This window comes from Pteropus vampyrus, unplaced genomic scaffold (genome assembly GCF_000151845.1).
Source record: "Pteropus vampyrus isolate Shadow unplaced genomic scaffold, Pvam_2.0 Scaffold4, whole genome shotgun sequence".
Taxonomy (NCBI): Eukaryota; Metazoa; Chordata; class Mammalia; order Chiroptera; family Pteropodidae; genus Pteropus; species Pteropus vampyrus.
In genome coordinates, this window is record NW_011888785.1 from 13,778,594 (window position 1) to 13,796,753 (window position 18,160).

General features: G+C 35.0%; 1 protein-coding gene across 4 annotated transcripts in view; it reads right to left on the reverse strand.

The window, feature by feature from the left end:
- Positions 1 to 7,862: 7,862 nt before the first annotated feature.
- The window catches only part of CASD1 (CAS1 domain containing 1), a 41,115-nt gene continuing 30,817 nt past the window's right edge, over positions 7,863 to 18,160 (reverse strand). For 2 of the 4 annotated variants that reach the window (XM_011363516.2, XM_011363525.2), the window contains exons 14-16: positions 14,757 to 14,834; positions 10,949 to 11,041; positions 8,729 to 9,408 (exon numbers count right to left, since the gene is read on the reverse strand). In XM_011363516.2, the coding sequence (XP_011361818.1) occupies positions 9,142 to 9,408; positions 10,949 to 11,041; positions 14,757 to 14,834 (438 nt within the window). In that variant the 3' untranslated portion in view covers positions 8,729 to 9,141. Of the gene's footprint in view, positions 9,409 to 10,948; positions 11,042 to 11,082; positions 11,756 to 14,756; positions 14,835 to 18,160 lie in introns of those variants that run through there. The other 2 variants (XM_011363508.2, XM_023533148.1) reach the window with 2 other exon arrangements.

The window sequence follows — 18,160 nt, forward strand, 5'->3', positions numbered from 1 at the left end:
AAAGGAGCTAAGAATGATGCTAAAATAAATAATGAAGACCAAAATGCCCTGTTCTGTGGAATGGAGCACAAGTTTAGCTCTAGCTTTTTATTAGCAATTGTGAAAAGCCAACTCACAGTGTCCATAAGATAGTAGCAATTGAACTATTCAGGAGAAAGACAAATATTCTGATACAAACTCCAGAATGAAATAACCCTTGAGAGTCACATAAAGAGGCCATTGTGTAAAGTAATCAACAGCATTCTTACAGTTGACACAATGATGAATTTCATATAACTGCTTTGTAAAGTGTCCTGCAATAGTGACCAATGGCTTCAAACCAAAGAGAAATTCTAGGGGTACATAAAGAAGATATTGTATAGGTGAACTTTGTTAGTCAGCTTAATTTTGGAGTACATTTTAAAGGACCTAAGGTAATGATAAAAAAGCAAATCCTTAATGTTCCTTTATAAATACTAGTTGCCACAGCCAAACTTGTAGCTGATAGATAGTAAGTAGCTGGGAGTTCAATACTGGATATCCTCCACCTAGGGTTCTGCTATTTGAGAGATCTAGAGAAAAAGTGGTTTAAATAGGACATTAAACTAGTGTAGGAGCGACATCTTTTGGGGAAGTTTAAGAGTCTAATAATCAGTAGTTTTTGAGGCAATATTCCAGAGGTTGGCCAAGATTCTAGGGAAAAAAATTGAATACGTACTCTCACACAGACAGATGGGCCATTTAGGTTCCAAATTTCTGTTCAATATAACTGAGTCTTAATTAATATTAGTCTGGAAAATGTATAAAGAAAGCATAACTAAACATAGTGGCCATTAAAAAAATCCCCTCCCCCAACTCCTGAAAAGCATCCACAGAAAGACTAGCTCTGAGTACAGTGATTTCCTAAGGTTTTTCAAATTACATTATTCACATAATGTACATTAAGATATCTGAAAGAAGTGACTTTCTATAAAGAATTAATCAGAAGCCAACTGAAATTTGGAAAATATCTTGGTTTTTCTAAACTTTAAGAGCTCTATATATACTCAGAATGTCAAATTTTTGTCAGATACTCAAGATATAAAATTTTGTGGCTGGTAGTTTTTCTATTTATATCTTTTGGCATGTTGGTTTTAAATTTATATGTAATGGAATGTAGCAATTCTGGTTTTACCTTTTGCTTTATCCTTTTTTTTTTTTTCTTTTTGCTTTATCCTTGATGAGTCTTTTCTCATCTTGAGATATTCACAGACATTTTCTATTTATTTCATCTTTAAATCCATTAATCACCTTAAATGTCTTTTGACAGATAGAATAAGAATGGGGATTGTTAAGCAATTGTCTTAGGACAATTTAAAGAGTATTTCTACCTTTCCCTAGGAATTCGGAGTCAAACTATTACCCTATTTTAATGTCGTCTGAGTTAAAATCTGTTTCTGTTTTCTATTCTGTCCATTAATCATATAGCCCTGCATTTATTATTCCACAGTGATAAAACTGTAACTTAGTAATGTGTCTAGATATCCAATCTTACAAGTTCTACCCCTTCCATTACTCTAATTTTTTCTTAGATAGTCTTGCCCATATATTATTACTTCTTCATAGTTTCCATTTTAATTTCGTAGACTCTGAGAAAGTGTGCCAGTTTCGTGTCCCTTGTGTGCATGTGTTTGAAAATGCTGGGTCCCTCTGACTTCAACTAAATGTTTCCCCATCACTTTTTCTCTTTCAGTGATAGTGTCCTGAGGTGAGGATGAGATGGAAGGAGTCAAGGAAAGGAAAAGGGGGGTTCTTAGTTCTAGTCCACTCTCTCTATACTAGAGATGCTATCACTGTTTCTCCCCTGAATTATCTAGGAAAAGCACATCTTGCTACTCTAAACAATTATCTTCCAAAACCTGTCTAGTCTAGTTTTGGAGACTCTATTTCTTTTATTAACAGAACATTGACCCTATAACTTGTCAACCAAAATAAAACAAACAAAAAAACCACTGGCTTATTTATGAAAAAAGCTTTAGTCAAAAATCAAGTACTTACTGTGACAAGATTGAAAGTAGAACAAAGAGGGCTAAGATTAAAATAAAAATTCCAGATATAGAATCAGTTTCTTTATTTTTATTGTATGATGGAATATGCCTTTAATATAACATAAACATTTGTACTATTGGAGATATTTTAAATTTGAAAATTAAAAAATAAAGGAAAAATAAATTTGGTTATATTTTTCTTCTTGGTTTACCTTAAATTTGGAATAAGAAGCTTGATATTGGTTGTTGTTTTTATTAAACTAAGATGTAAAATGTCATATTTTTCACTGTGATATTTAGTACAATTTTACCTTTGAATCCTTTAAAGACAAAGGGTATTTGATTTTATTCAGTTTCATAGTCCCCTAAATTCTTCATAATTATTACTTTTGAACAAGGATAAAATACCTGCACAATAGTTTTTATATTTTAAGGCAACTATTTTTAATGTATATGTAGAATTTGGGTATTCCAATTTTGTCATATTCAGGTTCTGGTACCATCACAAAGACAGTTATATAACTGCCACTTGGGTCTCTTCATTTTTACTGTCACTATTAATTCGAAAAGGTAAAACGAACAGTATTACTAATATTTTGTAAATTTAAAACTAGAAAAACTTTTCTAGAATTGTCTTCAACTTCACAAGTTGGGGAATGTAGTTGCCCCCACTTTCTCCGCTGGGAAACCATTTTTTGCATGAGAAAATAAAACAGAATACACCTTGCCAAATAAGTTTCTCCAAATCATAATTATTAAGAATAAAGAACAAATTAAGTCATATGTTTATGCAATCACTTTGAATATCTTTGCAGAGAAATATTCAAACCGGTAACATGGGGTGACTTTCCAATCAAAATCAACCATCTTTAGTTCAGTCTTTGTTAGCTTAATGCTAACAAGGTCATTTTCTCTTGAATGATGTAAATTTAATCTCTCAATAGTTTCAAAAATTTCTAGGTGCAATGCCACCTAATCTCCTATCATACAGCAGGGCTCCCATGTGGTACATCCAATTTATCAAGCAAAGCACTGACCTGTCCATAACACAAGCCATGAAACACATTCAGTATCTATCAATGACCATAGCTAGAATGCTTATTTTTAAGGTTTTAGCATAAAGTTATTCCCAGAGAATGAAATAATATGTGGACTTAAGTTCCACCTCCCTGTGAAAAATCACTAATTTCAGTTTTATTTTGTAAGTCTGAAGATCAGCACAGTAGTACTTTCTATTATCATACTGACTGTTAACTTTATGAATATTATTAGCCTATATCAAACTTTAAGATTTTCTCAATCCAATAAATCAATACACCATTTCCTCATAATGAACTTGACATAGGTAAGTTTCTGAGTCACTTGGTTATATTAGAATTCTCACTGAAAGCACAAATAAATTTAATTAAGTAGGTAATATTGTTGATATTTAGGCTCCCACAAATTACACTTTTCATAAACTTTTTCCATAACTTAGCCGTATCTCGATACTGAGGGAGATAATAGTTTTCTGTTATCCTTCTATTTTCAAAAGCTTATTTCCTTTTGGCATGTAATTTCTGCTTATTTCTTTGGCATGTAATTTCTGCTACATTCAGTGAATATACTTCAAAACTAACCATTTGTTAAATGTCTTTATCAAAATTTTTTCACTTTATATCTGAATTTCACATTATCATTTTTAAAATTTTCATTTAAAATCAAGTTCTGTTGACATTTCAGGATTTTAATTCATTAATGATTTTACTTATGTGGGCACTCATATACATTTCTATGCACTGGTAACTGTTTTTAGTGTTTATTTCATAACGCTTTTTAAAGTAGTTTTTGACACAGTCACATTTTGCCTGTTGAACACAGAATATTTTTGACTTCCACTAAAAGCATAATCTCTTTCTCTTTTTAAAATACGTGGCTTTCAGTGATTTAATAATGTTTAACATAAAAATTCCAACTTGGCTCTCCCAAGGTTTCCTAGATTGGTGAAAGTCCAAATCTAAAGGGGGAGGAATAATCTAAAGGGAAAGTGGCATTCTCCTAGAAACTGCACATTCTTCGACGAACTGGCTTTTATTGAATATCTATTATATGAAGGTTCTGACTTAGTTCCTATGGATTATTTATTTAGCCTTAATGGTTGACAATCTAGAAAAAAAATTAAATATAAACAAACACATATCCTAATCATTAAAGATAATTTTACCAAGCTTAAAAGCTTCTCATGTTAATATTTGAATTAATAAAGCATTTGTAGAGAAAAAAATTCACCCATCTTTAAAATTTTAAGTGGTCAATTTATCTTACAAAGGAATGCTACGGTGTAAACATTATATTGGCTCCTAAAGCAAACAATAGGATCTAGCTCAAAGGTATAATGAATGGTTCTATGTGAGGCTCTAGATTTTTAATGCTATATTGTCTATCCATAAAAATGGAAAGGTTTGGCAAAGGAAACAGGGAAGAATTGGGGAAGATTTGAGGCAAGCAAGTACCGTTTGGGGCCATATGGTATATTTCTCAATATGATTTATATTACAGAAAGTCGAAGTTTAGAGAACTTCTGTGGTTTTAACTCAATTTTAGCTATCTAAATATTCTGATAAACATCTTTTTCTAAAGAACGAATGCTATGATTAAGTAATGCAACTAGTCAGTATCTGAGTATATGCAGAAAAAATTAAAATATCTGCCATATATAGATGTTATCATTATGGAACTTCTACCATGATAACCTCCTATCCATAAAAACTCATTAAGAAAATCAAATAGACTATGCTTGAAAATGGCATAGATGATAGAGGCTCTGTTCATCCCTCTGGCAACCAAATCAAAGTTGTGACGGAAACAAGGAGCAGCAGCAAGGAAAAATCGCCTAGGATCTAGATGAATAAGCCATACAACTATGGAGAAATCCAAGAAAGCACCCTGCAACGGGCAGAAGGTAGGACAGGGCGAGGATGCGGGGCTGCGGGTCTCCAGCGGCTGAGTGAGATGGAGGCTGCGGCAGAAGCAGACATCTCTTAAAGGGGCCGCGTCCGTGAGCAGATTTTCGCCGTGATGCACCTGCTCGCTCTGAGCACCAGTGCGGATTAGGCTGCGAGCAGGGAGACATTGCCGGAGAGAGTTGAGGCGTGACTCTCAGTACAGAAGTGCCGGCGGTATCCAATGTTCCCTGTTGAGCCCTCCCCACTCCCAGGGTGTGGACACAGCACTGCCATAGCTATGATGTCATCAAACTGGATAACAGAGGTCACCCTACCCAGAGGATTCCCTGAAATCCCGCCTCCCCCAACTCGTGACCCCAACCAAGCCACATCCAGGTGTATCCTCAGTGAGTCAGATGCGCCTTGCTGAGCAGCGCCTAGACTTGCACTGGAGGCAGCTGGCCTCAGTTTCTGGTGTGGCCTTTTGAGGCAACTATAAGCACAGTATCTGTGGATTGCTTGCTGAATCTTGACAGGTGGCTAAAGAGGGGTAGAGGCTTGGGCTAAATTTGGCCTGCAGCTTAACCCCTCTCAGGACTGTGCCAGTGGACACCTATGTCACAAATCTGCACTAAGACCGGGAGACTTAGGAGCTTTGCTTAGTACATAGAAACAGACACGAAAAGACAGACAAAATGGGAAGACAAAGAAGCAGAAACCATATGACAGAACAGAACAGAGATCCAGATATAATGGAGTCAAGTAATCTAACAGATGCAGAGTTCAAAACACTGGTTATAAAGATGCTCAATGAACTTTTGGGAAATGTGGAGAACAACAAAGAGATAAGAAGCATAAAAATGGAAGTGGAAATTATAAAAGGGAACCAGTTTGAAATGGAGAACACATTATCTGAGATGAGAAGTATATTAAATGGAATAAACAAAGGAATAAATAAAGTGAATAAAGAAGAGGATCACATGCCCTATCTAGAGAACAGGAATCAGGACACTAAAACAGAATGGCAAGAAAAAAAGAGGCCAAGACTATAAAAATAATTAAAGGAGAATATGGGACACTATTAAGGCTCCAAATATTTGTCTGATCAGTGTAAGTGAAGAAAATCAAGATGTTGAACAGATGTTTGAAGAAATAATGATGGAAAACTTCCCTATCCTGGTGAAGGAAATGGACATAAAACCCCAGGAAGCTCAGAGAATTCCAAAAATCAGGGATCCAAAGAGGCCCCACCAAGACACATCATAATTAAAATGCCAAAGGTTAAATACAAAGAAAAAAATTTAAAAGCAGCAAGAGAAAAACAAATAATTACCTATAAGGGAACACCCATATGACTGGCAGCTGATTTCTCAAGAGAGACAGAAGAGCTTGGCAAAAAATTTTTGAAAGAATGAAGACCCAGGAAAAACGACCAAGAATAATTTATTGAGCAAAGCTATCATTTAGAGTTGAAGGACAGATAAAGAGCTTCCCAGACAAAAAGAAAGGATTTTATCACCACCAAGCCAGAATTACAGGAAATGTTGGAGGGACTTCTTTAAGAAGAAAAAACATGTATCAAAAACAGGAATAAAGAATGGTAACAACTACTACCTATCAATAAGTACCTTAAAGAGAAAAGAATTAAGTGCTCCAACCAAGGGATGGAGTGGCTAAAAGGATAAGAAAATAAGACTCCTACATATTAATAGGAAGGGAATGGAAGAAGATATTGCTATGATGAACCTAGAAGGTATTTAAGTCAGACAGAGAAAGATAAACACTATATGATTTCACTTATATGCAGAATTTAAGGAATAAAAAGAACAAACTAATCAAAAACAGACCCAATATAGTGGACAATTTGGTGACAGAAAAGAGGGGAGGGGGTATGGGGAGTTGAGAGAATGGGGTGAAAGTTAAAAGAAGTACAAATTAGTAGCTGACGGATGGTCTCGGGGAAGGGAAGTGTGGCATAAGGAATGCAATTAGCATTACTACGTTGGCTAAGTGGAGGGTCAGGGGAGGGAGGGAGCAATTGGAGGTATCATTTTACTATATAGATGTCTAAGCAATGTACTGTATACTTGAAACTAATTTAAAAAAATGGAATCATGATACATATTTAAAAAAAGAAAATCAAATATAAATAGAATGTATTTTAATTACAAATGCATTATGTTTTAACTATTATATATAACTATACATAAAATAAAGCTGTGGAGCATATTAAATAAGAGCATGTGTGTGATAAAGAAACAGAGTTTACCAGTTAAGTTTTCAGCCTGAGTTCAAATAGGACAGAAAACTTATATTCACTTGAGTATCACTATTGGAGACAATAAGTACTGCCAAAAACCAGAAATACTGGTCATCTTTTCTTCTTCAATTGTTTCATCGGGAAGAAACTTTCTCAGGTGATAAAACCTACAAGCTAAATTAAAATGCACTCTACTCGTTGGCAGGCCACACCAATAAGAATAATGTGATCACAGTACTTGCAAGTTTTTGATTTATAACTATACCATTCTCTACGTATAAAGCTGCAGTCTAGAAGGCAGAGCAATGAATCATTACAATTGTCCATCTGGGAAATGTCAAAGGATTAAGTAAGGGCAGAAGAGAGAAAAGGAAAGAACACACATTTCTATCTGAGAAATATTCCCCAATTAATAGGAAGATATCGCTAGCACATAAATCCAGTGTTAAAGAAATAGTTAAATGTTGCAGATCTTCGAGTAGGACTACTAATAAACCATAACGCTTAAAATTCCTGGGTAGAAAGGCAGAATATCCTTCAAAGCTCTGATAACTTAATTATTCCTTATTCAACTATCAGAGTGATCTACCTCTAAATACAAAGAGTTTTAAAAACTAAATTTAAGCTGAGGAAATTAAGTAGACATTTGAGCCAATCATTAATGGACCCGGCTTTTTTAAAAAAAGAACACATATAGTTTAATTGATATTTTGCCAATACAAAAATAAGCATCCACAGAACGTTTATTTACTGTTTAAATTACTCCATATTTTCATATACCATGAACAGAAAATATATTTTACCCCACACATAGTAAGAGCAAACAAGTGCAATCTTTCAAACATTAAAAGTCATAATCAAATCTGTACAACAGATAAATAAATTTATACCTTTAACAGTTAGCTTGTAACAAAACCAAACCAAACCAAACCAAAAACACATATTGCCCAAAGTCACCGGATTACTTCAAAGTCACCGGTTTACTTAAAATTCTACTGATGGTCATATATATCTCACTCCTAACAACCTGAATCTTCACTAGACTGCACAAGTTTAGACTGACAAATATTTTTTAAAAATAGGAGGGAGTAATAAGAAATACCGAAATGGTTATAAAGAGCTTTCCAAACATTGGAAATAATGTACAAAAATTAACCAGTCAGGGAAAAACAGATTAAGTGGATCCACAGGGTAACTGGTATTACACTGGTATAGCTTAAGGAAACAAGTGAATGTTTGAATTGGAAAGAAAATTTGGCCTTTTTATAAAAAGAAGCAACAATAACATATGACAATGACAAAACCCTGTCATGGAGCCTCGAACAACGGTGAGACAAAGTGTACAAAGATTTAGGTTTGTATACCTGAAAACCACAGTTAGAAAAAAAAAATCATGGCAGGAAATATATAACATAAGAACACGAACACATATAAATTAAAGGCATACTGTTTAACATTCCACATCATTGCACATATGATAAGAAAACAATACTGCAGTCATTCTAAGAAAGTTTTCAATGAAATAGGAAGTTCCATGACGATACAGGTGTAGACAATCTTATTACCACAAATTTAGTAAATATCAAAACAGTGTGACACTAAGCTCATTAAATTATCTATTTTTTTTTTTTTACTGGAAAGGTAATTATTTCCCTGCCTTCATATGTTAACTTAAAATCATTTATAAATGGAAATACAGATCCAGTAGAGAAGACTTCACATGCAGTCCCATACAATGCACTCTGCTTCACCAGTTCTTTTCAATATTTCACATTGGATATGTACATTTCCTATATATACAACCACAAGTGTTCAACAGACATCACTGAGCTGTCCTCTCACCACGAATGTTTATTTACATATACAGTTATATCTCCAGATAGATGTTTTTCTCCTCTTGGCAGACATAAAGTTAGCTTGAAGAGTTTAAGTTTTTTAGAATCTTAGGAACTTAATGTCTTGATTTATCTTGAATGGATGATAAAATGAGAAGTCCACAAAAAAATGCAGCTATACATGCCAACCTTTTCAACAGAGATGAGTTATCTTTAGGAATAATAATCTGTGCAAGATCATTAGTGATCTGAGAAATTTCATGTGCCACACAAACAAATATGAAAGTGCTGACAATGATGTTAAGCGTAGGGTTTCCAGGTATGAGCACCAAGATACCCCTTGTGTCTGCCGCCAGCCATATGTGATATTGGCAGATAAATAGCTAGGAGGAAAAATATTTGAAGTTAGATATGTACAGAGAGCCCATGAATATAAAACAGTTTTTTCTAATTTAAACATTTGATAGCATAATTACATTAGCAGGCTTTCCCAAAACCATTTAATTCTGTTTCATTTCTGGTCCTAAAAGTCTACTGCAAAGTCTGTTCTCTGGAACTCCTATTTGCTGAAGCACTGCTTCAAAGTCCTCAAGAAACGAGCCACAGGAATCTTCTAACTTCACAAACATGTCTTTGCATGACATAGAAGACAGCTGACAGAATGGTATCTAGACTCCAGTATTCAGACCCTAAAGAATGACTGTGTGCATGCACGTGCGCACGTCTGTGTAGTACACTCATGTGTGTACTACCTGTGTACTTATGTGTATACAAATGTTTATATTTTTTAATATATTTTTGTGTGAATGTATATGAATAGGAAATGGCATGGTGTTTAAGACATCCTCTTGTTTGCTATGCATGGCCAGATGAATGTCTTCAACTACATTCACAGGTTTCTAAAGTGTATTTCAAGTTCTACATGAGTATACACAGTAAACACCATAACCAGTTCTTTTGATTACGATTACAAACGTGGTTCTTTCATCACATTGCTTCAAAATATCAGAGTAGAAATATGCTTAAGCTACTTCAACAAATATGAGGACTAAGACACTTCTATATACTTAATGGAAATGCTAAATATTAAATTCATTCAATTAAAGTAGATAAAACCTCTCATGCTTCAAATATTACGAGACTGGCAAAATATTCTTTTGTCTACTGAATGGCTTGATATACAATTGCTCTTATTGACGAGACTTAAAAAATAATGGAACATTTATTCAAGAACTCAAAATCTGTTTTAAAGACAACTTAAAAAAATCTTATACTCTAAAATGCATCTTTTAAATAAATCTTATGCTCTAAAATATATCTTTTGATTAGAATTTGAATTCTACTGTTTTAAAATATTCTATTTCAAATAAAGCTCAGAATACTCAGAATGTATTTCAAAATCTACTTTAAATTGATTTCGTAGATAATTTCAAATTAGGTATTACATGCACAATGTAATGTTTTAAATTTTCCCCCAAATTTCTAATCATAGGGTGAATTTCATTTTGCTAAGCATCAATAACTTAAATTCTAGTAATATTAATTATGGAGATGAACAATAAATCAAAATCCCTCAGCTTGATTTCATTTATATGTACTTATAAATTTCACTTATATTTATTTCATTTCTTTCTCTCCTGATCTCAGCATCTTGGTTGTGCTTGAAAGCTTAAGACAGTATAAAGAATACTGTGAAAGTCGTCTATGTCCAGTCATCTAAATAAGGCTTTAAAAATATTCTACAATACTTTACTGTTTTTGAAAGTAGAGATTTTTCCCTACGATTTCATAATAACAGAGCATTGGTTAAAAAAAATGCATGTTAAATTATATACATTTACACACACACACACACGTATACATACTCATACACACATATAACACTTCGCTATGTAAGATAGAGCAAAATATTAATATACCAACCTCTAATGAAATTTTTCCAAACCAAGCAAAAAATGAACTGTAAATGGAACGAGCATATCCAGGAATATTCCTTATTAGGATAAAGGCTAAAATCTAAAGAAAAACCAAAAAGGCAAATATTAACAATCTATTTATTAAAAGCATTTTGTTTTCCTTCAAGTCATAACTTTATTATGTTCTTGAATTTGATACATACACACTGTTTTTTCCAATAGATAAAATATTAGTAAGTTACTTTTGTTCTGGAGTCTATCCAAATTGGATTTCTCAACATGTGGTCTATATACTGCATATCAGTGTAGATATTAGGTGATACAGGGCTGAATAGTTTTATTTTATGTTTATTGGAAAAAATATAAAATCCACTTTGAGGCCCTTTGTGTAGAAAGAGATGGTATCACATTTATGTGGCAAAATTTGTAAAATCTCATAATACAATTTTCCTTCTTCCAAAAAGTGTCTGTGTGGTTGACAGCCGGCCCCAAGCCTCCTTTACTCTCTTCAAAATCTTTCTTCCACTGACAGTCATGTAAATAAGGGAAATGGCATGACTTTTAAGATGCCCTCAGGCTTGCTCTGATGTCTTAAACTGCATTCACATGTAATATATTTTCCCTCTGGATCTATTCTCCCCCAAAAGAATCTCCAACTTTTGGGCTCCTGGACTTCACCATTCTCTCCTCCATACTTTTCCACCAGGTAAAACAATCTTGAATTTTCTAAACCTTCAATTCAGTGACACATCCAGTAACTAGTTTATCAAGAAAAGAACTCTCATGAGAATCCATTTTCCTCATAAAGAAGAAACTGTTAAAAATAAATAAATAAATAAATAATAAATAAATAAATAAATAAAGGTTTCCACTTTCACAAATACCTTTCAAAACTTTCTTTCATAAAAGAATTGAAATTTTATTTACGCTTCAGAGAAAATCCCATATTCAGTGTTGATCACTGTAGGCATTTTGTCAAAGGATCAAGGTAGAGGTCTTTGAGATGCACAAAAAATGAGGAAATAAGAACTATGTGGAGAACTTTACCATCGGGAAAAAAAAACCAACGTGAACTATTCAGGTATAATCAAGTTGAGTGATCCTCACTCATGGGCAACAGTACCAGAGACTCAAGTTTGAATTTAGCCTTCGCCTTTTATTAGTTCTGGGACTCACAGAGAAGTACTTTACTCCTTTAAGTCTTTTTCCTCACCTATACAAATGGGATTAAAATTTACTTTGAAAGGTTGATATGAAAGTTAAATGAGAAAACAAATATGAGGTGCTTATTACAGCATATGTTGTAAGTCATTTAAAGAAACATATTAGGTAATTAATATTATGGGTGGTATACATAAATGGCAAAAATCATAAAGGTAGACCTAAATAAAGCCCTTAAACATGAAACCATTTAATGAGTTATTATAATTAAAATATTGCTTAAATTGTAAAATGCTAGGGAAAAACATGCTAGGAAGATGCATATACATACAAATCACTAGCCTGAGCATCAAAAATCTGGGAACAGTCTTAAACACATCATGTTCCTTCTTTCTATCTGCAATCTACCAATTCCTAATGTGTATTTATTTCTTTAGCATATTCAAGTTTTGTTTTGTCATCTACTAAGGAAGCAATGGGATGAGGGCAGCAGAAAATCAAAGAAATAATAACCATGGAGAAGACAACTCTGGGGAGTCATTAGCTTGATATAGAAATAATAATGCTTAAAATTTGTTCACCATTTATAACTTGCTGGGTACTAAGCTAAGCACTCAATATACATTATTTATGGTTAGTCATCTGGATGTTATTCTACAGCTAAGCCCTTCTGGAAATTCCTATCCAAATTGACAGGCAAACAAAAAGGTAAGAATTCAAGAACTGATGCATAAGCCTTCTGCTGGGTCAGGCTGGGAAAATACTTTCTAACAGAACACTAAGAATCTTGTATATGTTTAAAATCTTAAAGAAGCCCCCTCGGATAAGTACTCTAAGGATATATAATCATATATACAACTTTAATATAATTATATGCATGTATATAATTACATGTATTTATATAATCACAATGTCCTATACACACACACATACCCACACACACACCTACACCTACATCTTCTGTTGGCATCTGAAAATAAGAGTGAAAGGAAATAAGGATGTAACCTGTAACATTTGGGGCTACCTGAATACTCTCTGACTTTTACAATGGGGGAAAAGTGCCCTTGAAAAAAATAGCAAGCCAATAAAATAAGGGTTTGCTTCAATTTGTGCTCCAAGCCCATTCTTTCACTGTGCAATGGAGCAGCTGAGGCCCTCACAAAAAAATTAACTAAGGAAATATGAGTACATGGAGGGTAGTGATTGGGAAGGAATGTGGTAAGGCTCAGCAGTGCTTATGTTAGTGTTATTCTATGTGTAGCCATTTTCTCCCTTAGCTCTCCTCACATTGTTCTGTACTGGGACACGAAGAGTGGTGACACCTCCCTTCCACGACATGAGCTACAGGAATGATATCAGATATAATATGCAAAGAGTCATTGATAAGCACTAGTGTTGTCTGCAGAAGTCATAAAAAACGTTTTATGAATACAGTATAATACTTAAAATTTCATCAATTGTGTTTGCAGAGTCAATCATGTGCTTGGTGCTGATTATATAGAGGTTTAAGAGTAATAAAATAGCCCTGCATTGAAGAAAACTTAAGACCTCAGAGAAGATCCTCCAGCAATTCTCCCTGCTCCTCTTTGCTGGGATACTCATTTTTCGGGCCTCAGCTTAGACACTAGTTTTTCCAGCGACCCTGCTGTGATATCAAGATGGGTTAGGAAGAAGTTCCATGTGTTTCCAAAGTGGTCTGTACTTAACCACCACTACACAAATCACAATGTACTATAATTAACTGCAACCAGAGGTATCTCTGCAAAATGTAAATTTGATTTGAGTTGCCTCTAGCTTCTGCCTACCTTCCAGTCACTACCACACATTTCTCTAGACTCTGGGTCCCTGAACTCCAGTCCCAATGGCCTTCTATAAGTTTTTTGAGTGTGCTAATGCTCCTTTCCATCACAGGGCTTAAATTCTTGCTGTCTGCTGTACCTTCGTCCTTCCATTCTCAGCTTAATTTTCTCAGAGAAGTCATCCCTGACTCCTGACCACTCTTACTCCAACTCCCAACTAGATCATATCCACTCATGATATTCTCTGATTGCATCATGTACTTCTTTTAATAATTACACAGTAATTATATGATTATTATTCATAATAGAAGAATGTAGGCTCGATAGGGTAGGAACTATGACTGACTTGGTTAACACTGTATCCTTCAGCATATTATCTAGTACATACTAGGTACCAAACAGTCATTAAATGAATATGAAAATTTAATGAATTTATTAAATGAATGAATGTTTATTGTTCCATATCTCTACTGGACTGTAAGTTCCATGAGGGCAGGAGTTCTATCTTGTTTAACTCTGAACATCTTTACACGTACCATGGTAATTAACACATAGTTGTTCGTTAATAACTATGATTAATTAAATGAAGAAATTTGAATAAATGAAAAAAGCAATTATGAGATGTAAAATTAACATTTTCTAAGTAAGTGACAAATACTGATCATTTCCATACATTTAATATAACAACTTTTACAAAAGATTTTAATATCCCTGTTACAGGAGAGGAAAGTAGGGCTTAGAAAGATTAAGTAATATACTTACATTTTATAGTTTGATTTAAAATTTCTCTGCCACTAGAGACTGTATTCCATCAAGAATTAAAAAGAAAAAATTTCTCTAAATTAAGATAATTACCTGTACCACAGAAACAGATGGGTGGAGTTCATTGCACTCTGCTTTGTTTTTACAACTGCTAGCCCAGATGGAATAGGTCTAAAATGAAAAATATATGAATCAGTTCACAAAAACAGTTAAGCCTTAAAGTGGTACATTCTCGTACATTTTTCAAGTTTTACTTATTTATAATGTTATACTTCATTACGATATTTAAAAAGCTCCAGTAAAAATCTCCCAAAGGTTGGCTCATCACTTGTTTCAGTGTCTCAACTGCCCAAAACATAAGAAAGCAGTGAGGGCGGATAGGTCTATGCTTTTATGGAAACAGTAATCATAAAACAGGGATGGCTCTTCATGTCAAACACCTTATATTTTTTTTCAAATTTATTACAACTTTTAAAATTCCTATTTCACAGAGCTTCCAGTTATTCTTCATATTTAACTTATATGTGTATTCATTTCAGAATTTATGTTGAATTAGAAAATTAAAAAAAATTTTAAAGTAAAGATTTTATTTATTAAAAATAATACATGGTCAAGATGGTAGAGTAGGTAAATACTGTGCTCGCCTCCTCCCATGACCACATCAAAATTAAAACTAAACTACAGAATAACGATGATTGAGAACTGCAATGAAGTCTAGTTGAATAGAAATCCTATAACTGGAGCCATACAGAAGAAGCCACCTTGAGACTAGGAGGAGAGGCTGAGATACAGAATAGGCTGGCCCCACATCCAAGTGTAGCAGTTAAAAATCGGGAGAGATATCTCAGCTGCAAAGGTCCCTCCTGAGGAGTGAGGGGTCCCTGCCCCACACCAGGCTCCCCAGCCCAGGGTTCTAGTACCAGGAAGAGAAATCCCTTCAACTTCTAGCTGTGAAAACTAGCAGAGATTGTGGTTGAGTGAGATGGAGGGTGGCTAGAGTCCCCGGTGCTCCTCTTAAAGGGCCTGAGTTGGGTTTATTCGCTAATGGACCCACTTGCTCAGAGCTCCAGCACTGGGGCAGCAGCTCTAAAGGCCCCAGGGACATATTGGGAGGAAATGAATTGTCTGGCTTCAGGGCTTGAGGGCTGGAGGGGCAGCTTTTTTCCAGACAGAAGTGGTGGCAGAATGCACTGTTTCTATGTTGAGTCCTCCCCCATCTCAGCATGCAGATGTAGGCTGTCACCATATCTGAGTCTCCATCAACCTGGCTAATACTGTTCTCCTGGCTCTGGTGATTCCTTCAGACCACATTCCAACTTGTGGGCCCACCCAAGTGGCTTCTCTTGTCTTGTCTTGGCTCATGCTGCGGATTTTCCTAAATTCTTACAAAGGTTCATAAACCCAAACAAGCAGCATCTAGCCTCAGCATGCCCCATACCAATTGCTAAGCAGCCCCAAGCCTGGTTAGCGGCAGCTGGCCTAGGTTCACAGTTACCTTCTCCCAGGCATCTCCAAGCCCAGCACAAGAGGCAACCATCTGCAAATCACTTTGTAGCTCATATCAAGTGGCCCCGGGCAGGGTACATACAGGCAATGGCTGACCTTGGCCAGCAACAAAGGCCCTCCCAGGAGGACCCAGAACAAACAATACCAGTGGCTGGTTTTGGATCACACCAGAGCACCACCCAATATCCTCTACAAACAACACATCCAAAAGGAAGACTGGGCAGGCACCAGAGCACTGTGAAAGCTAATCTTTACTCCATAGGGTCAGACTCTGCACAACAGCTCCTCTACTATAGTCACAGCCAGTCCTCACAACCAATCAACTTGGTCAATCCCACTGATGTACCAATATCAATGAAGACTCAACTACAATAGGAGGACATGCGCAACCCACATAAAGAACACACCTGGAGCACCCAGCTTAGGTGACCACGGAGACTGTGCCACTGGGCTCCATAGGACACCTGCTAGATAAGGCCACTCTACCAAGACTGGGAGACATAGCAGCCCTACCTAATATAAAGAAACAAACACAGAGAGACAGCCAAAATGAGGAGACAAAGAAACATGTCCCAAATGAAAGAACAGAATAAAGCTCCAGAAAAAGAACTAAACAAAATTAAGCAATCTAAAAGATGCAGAGTTCAAAACAGTGGTTATGAGGATTCTCAATAATTTCAGTGAGAACTTCAACAAAGAGATAGAAAATAAAAAATAGAGATAGAAAACATAAAAAAGAACCAGTCAGAAATAAAGAATACATTAACTGAAGTGAAGAATACATTAGAGGAAATCGACAGTAGATTAGATGAAGCAGAGGACTGAATCAGCGATTTGGAAGATAAAGTAGCAGAAAATATCCAATCAGAACAGCAATAAGAAAAAAGAATTAAAAAAAGTAAGGATAGTTTAAGGCGCCTCTGGGACAACATCAAGCATACCAACATTCGCATCATAGGGGTACCAGAAAGAGAAGAGAAAGAGCAAGAAATTGAGAAACCATCTGAAGAAATAATGATCAAAACTTCCCTAACCTGGTGCATGAAACAGACATACAAGCCCAGGAAGCTCAGAGAGTCTCAAACAAGATGAACCCAAACAGGCCCATACCAAGACACAGCATAATTAAAATGCCAAAGGTTGAAAACAAAGAGATAATCTTAAAAGCATCAAGAAAAAAAACAGTTACCTATACGCTCCCATAAGACTGTCAGTTGATTTCTCAACAGAAATTTTGTAGGCTGGAAAGGGACTAGCAAGAAGTATTCAAAATGATGAAAATTAAGGACCTACAACCAAGATTACTCTAGCCAGCAAAGCTATTTAAGAATCAAAGGATGGATAAACAGCTTCCTGGATAAGAAAAAGCTAAAGGAGTTCATCAACCCCAAACCAGCATTATAAGAAATGTTAAAGGGACTTCCTTAAGAAGAAGAAAAATGGTGATAACTATATATCTATCAACAACTACTTTAAATGTAAATGAATGAAATGATCCAATCAAAAGACATGGGGTGCTGAATGGATAAGAAAACAAAACCCTTATATATGCTTCTTACAAGAGATCACTTCAGATTGAAAGACATACACAGACTGAAAGTAAAAGGATGGAAAAATATTTCATGAAAATAGAAATGAAAAAAAAAATAAGCTGGGGTAGCAATACTTATACTAGACAAAATAAGACTTTAAAACAAAAGCTGTAACAGGAGACAAAGAAGGACCCAGTAATTCCATCCACTTCTGGGTATTTATCCTTAGAAACCCAATACGCTAATTCTAAAAGATATATGCATTCACATGTTCGCTATAGCATTCTTTACAACAGCCAAGATATGGAAGCAACCTAAGCGTCCATGAACGGACAAATGGATAAAGAAGAGTTGGTATATATTACAATGGAATATTACTGAGCCATAAAAAAAGAATGAAATCTTGCCATCTGCAACAACATGGATGGACCTAGAGGGATATTATGCTGAATGAAACAA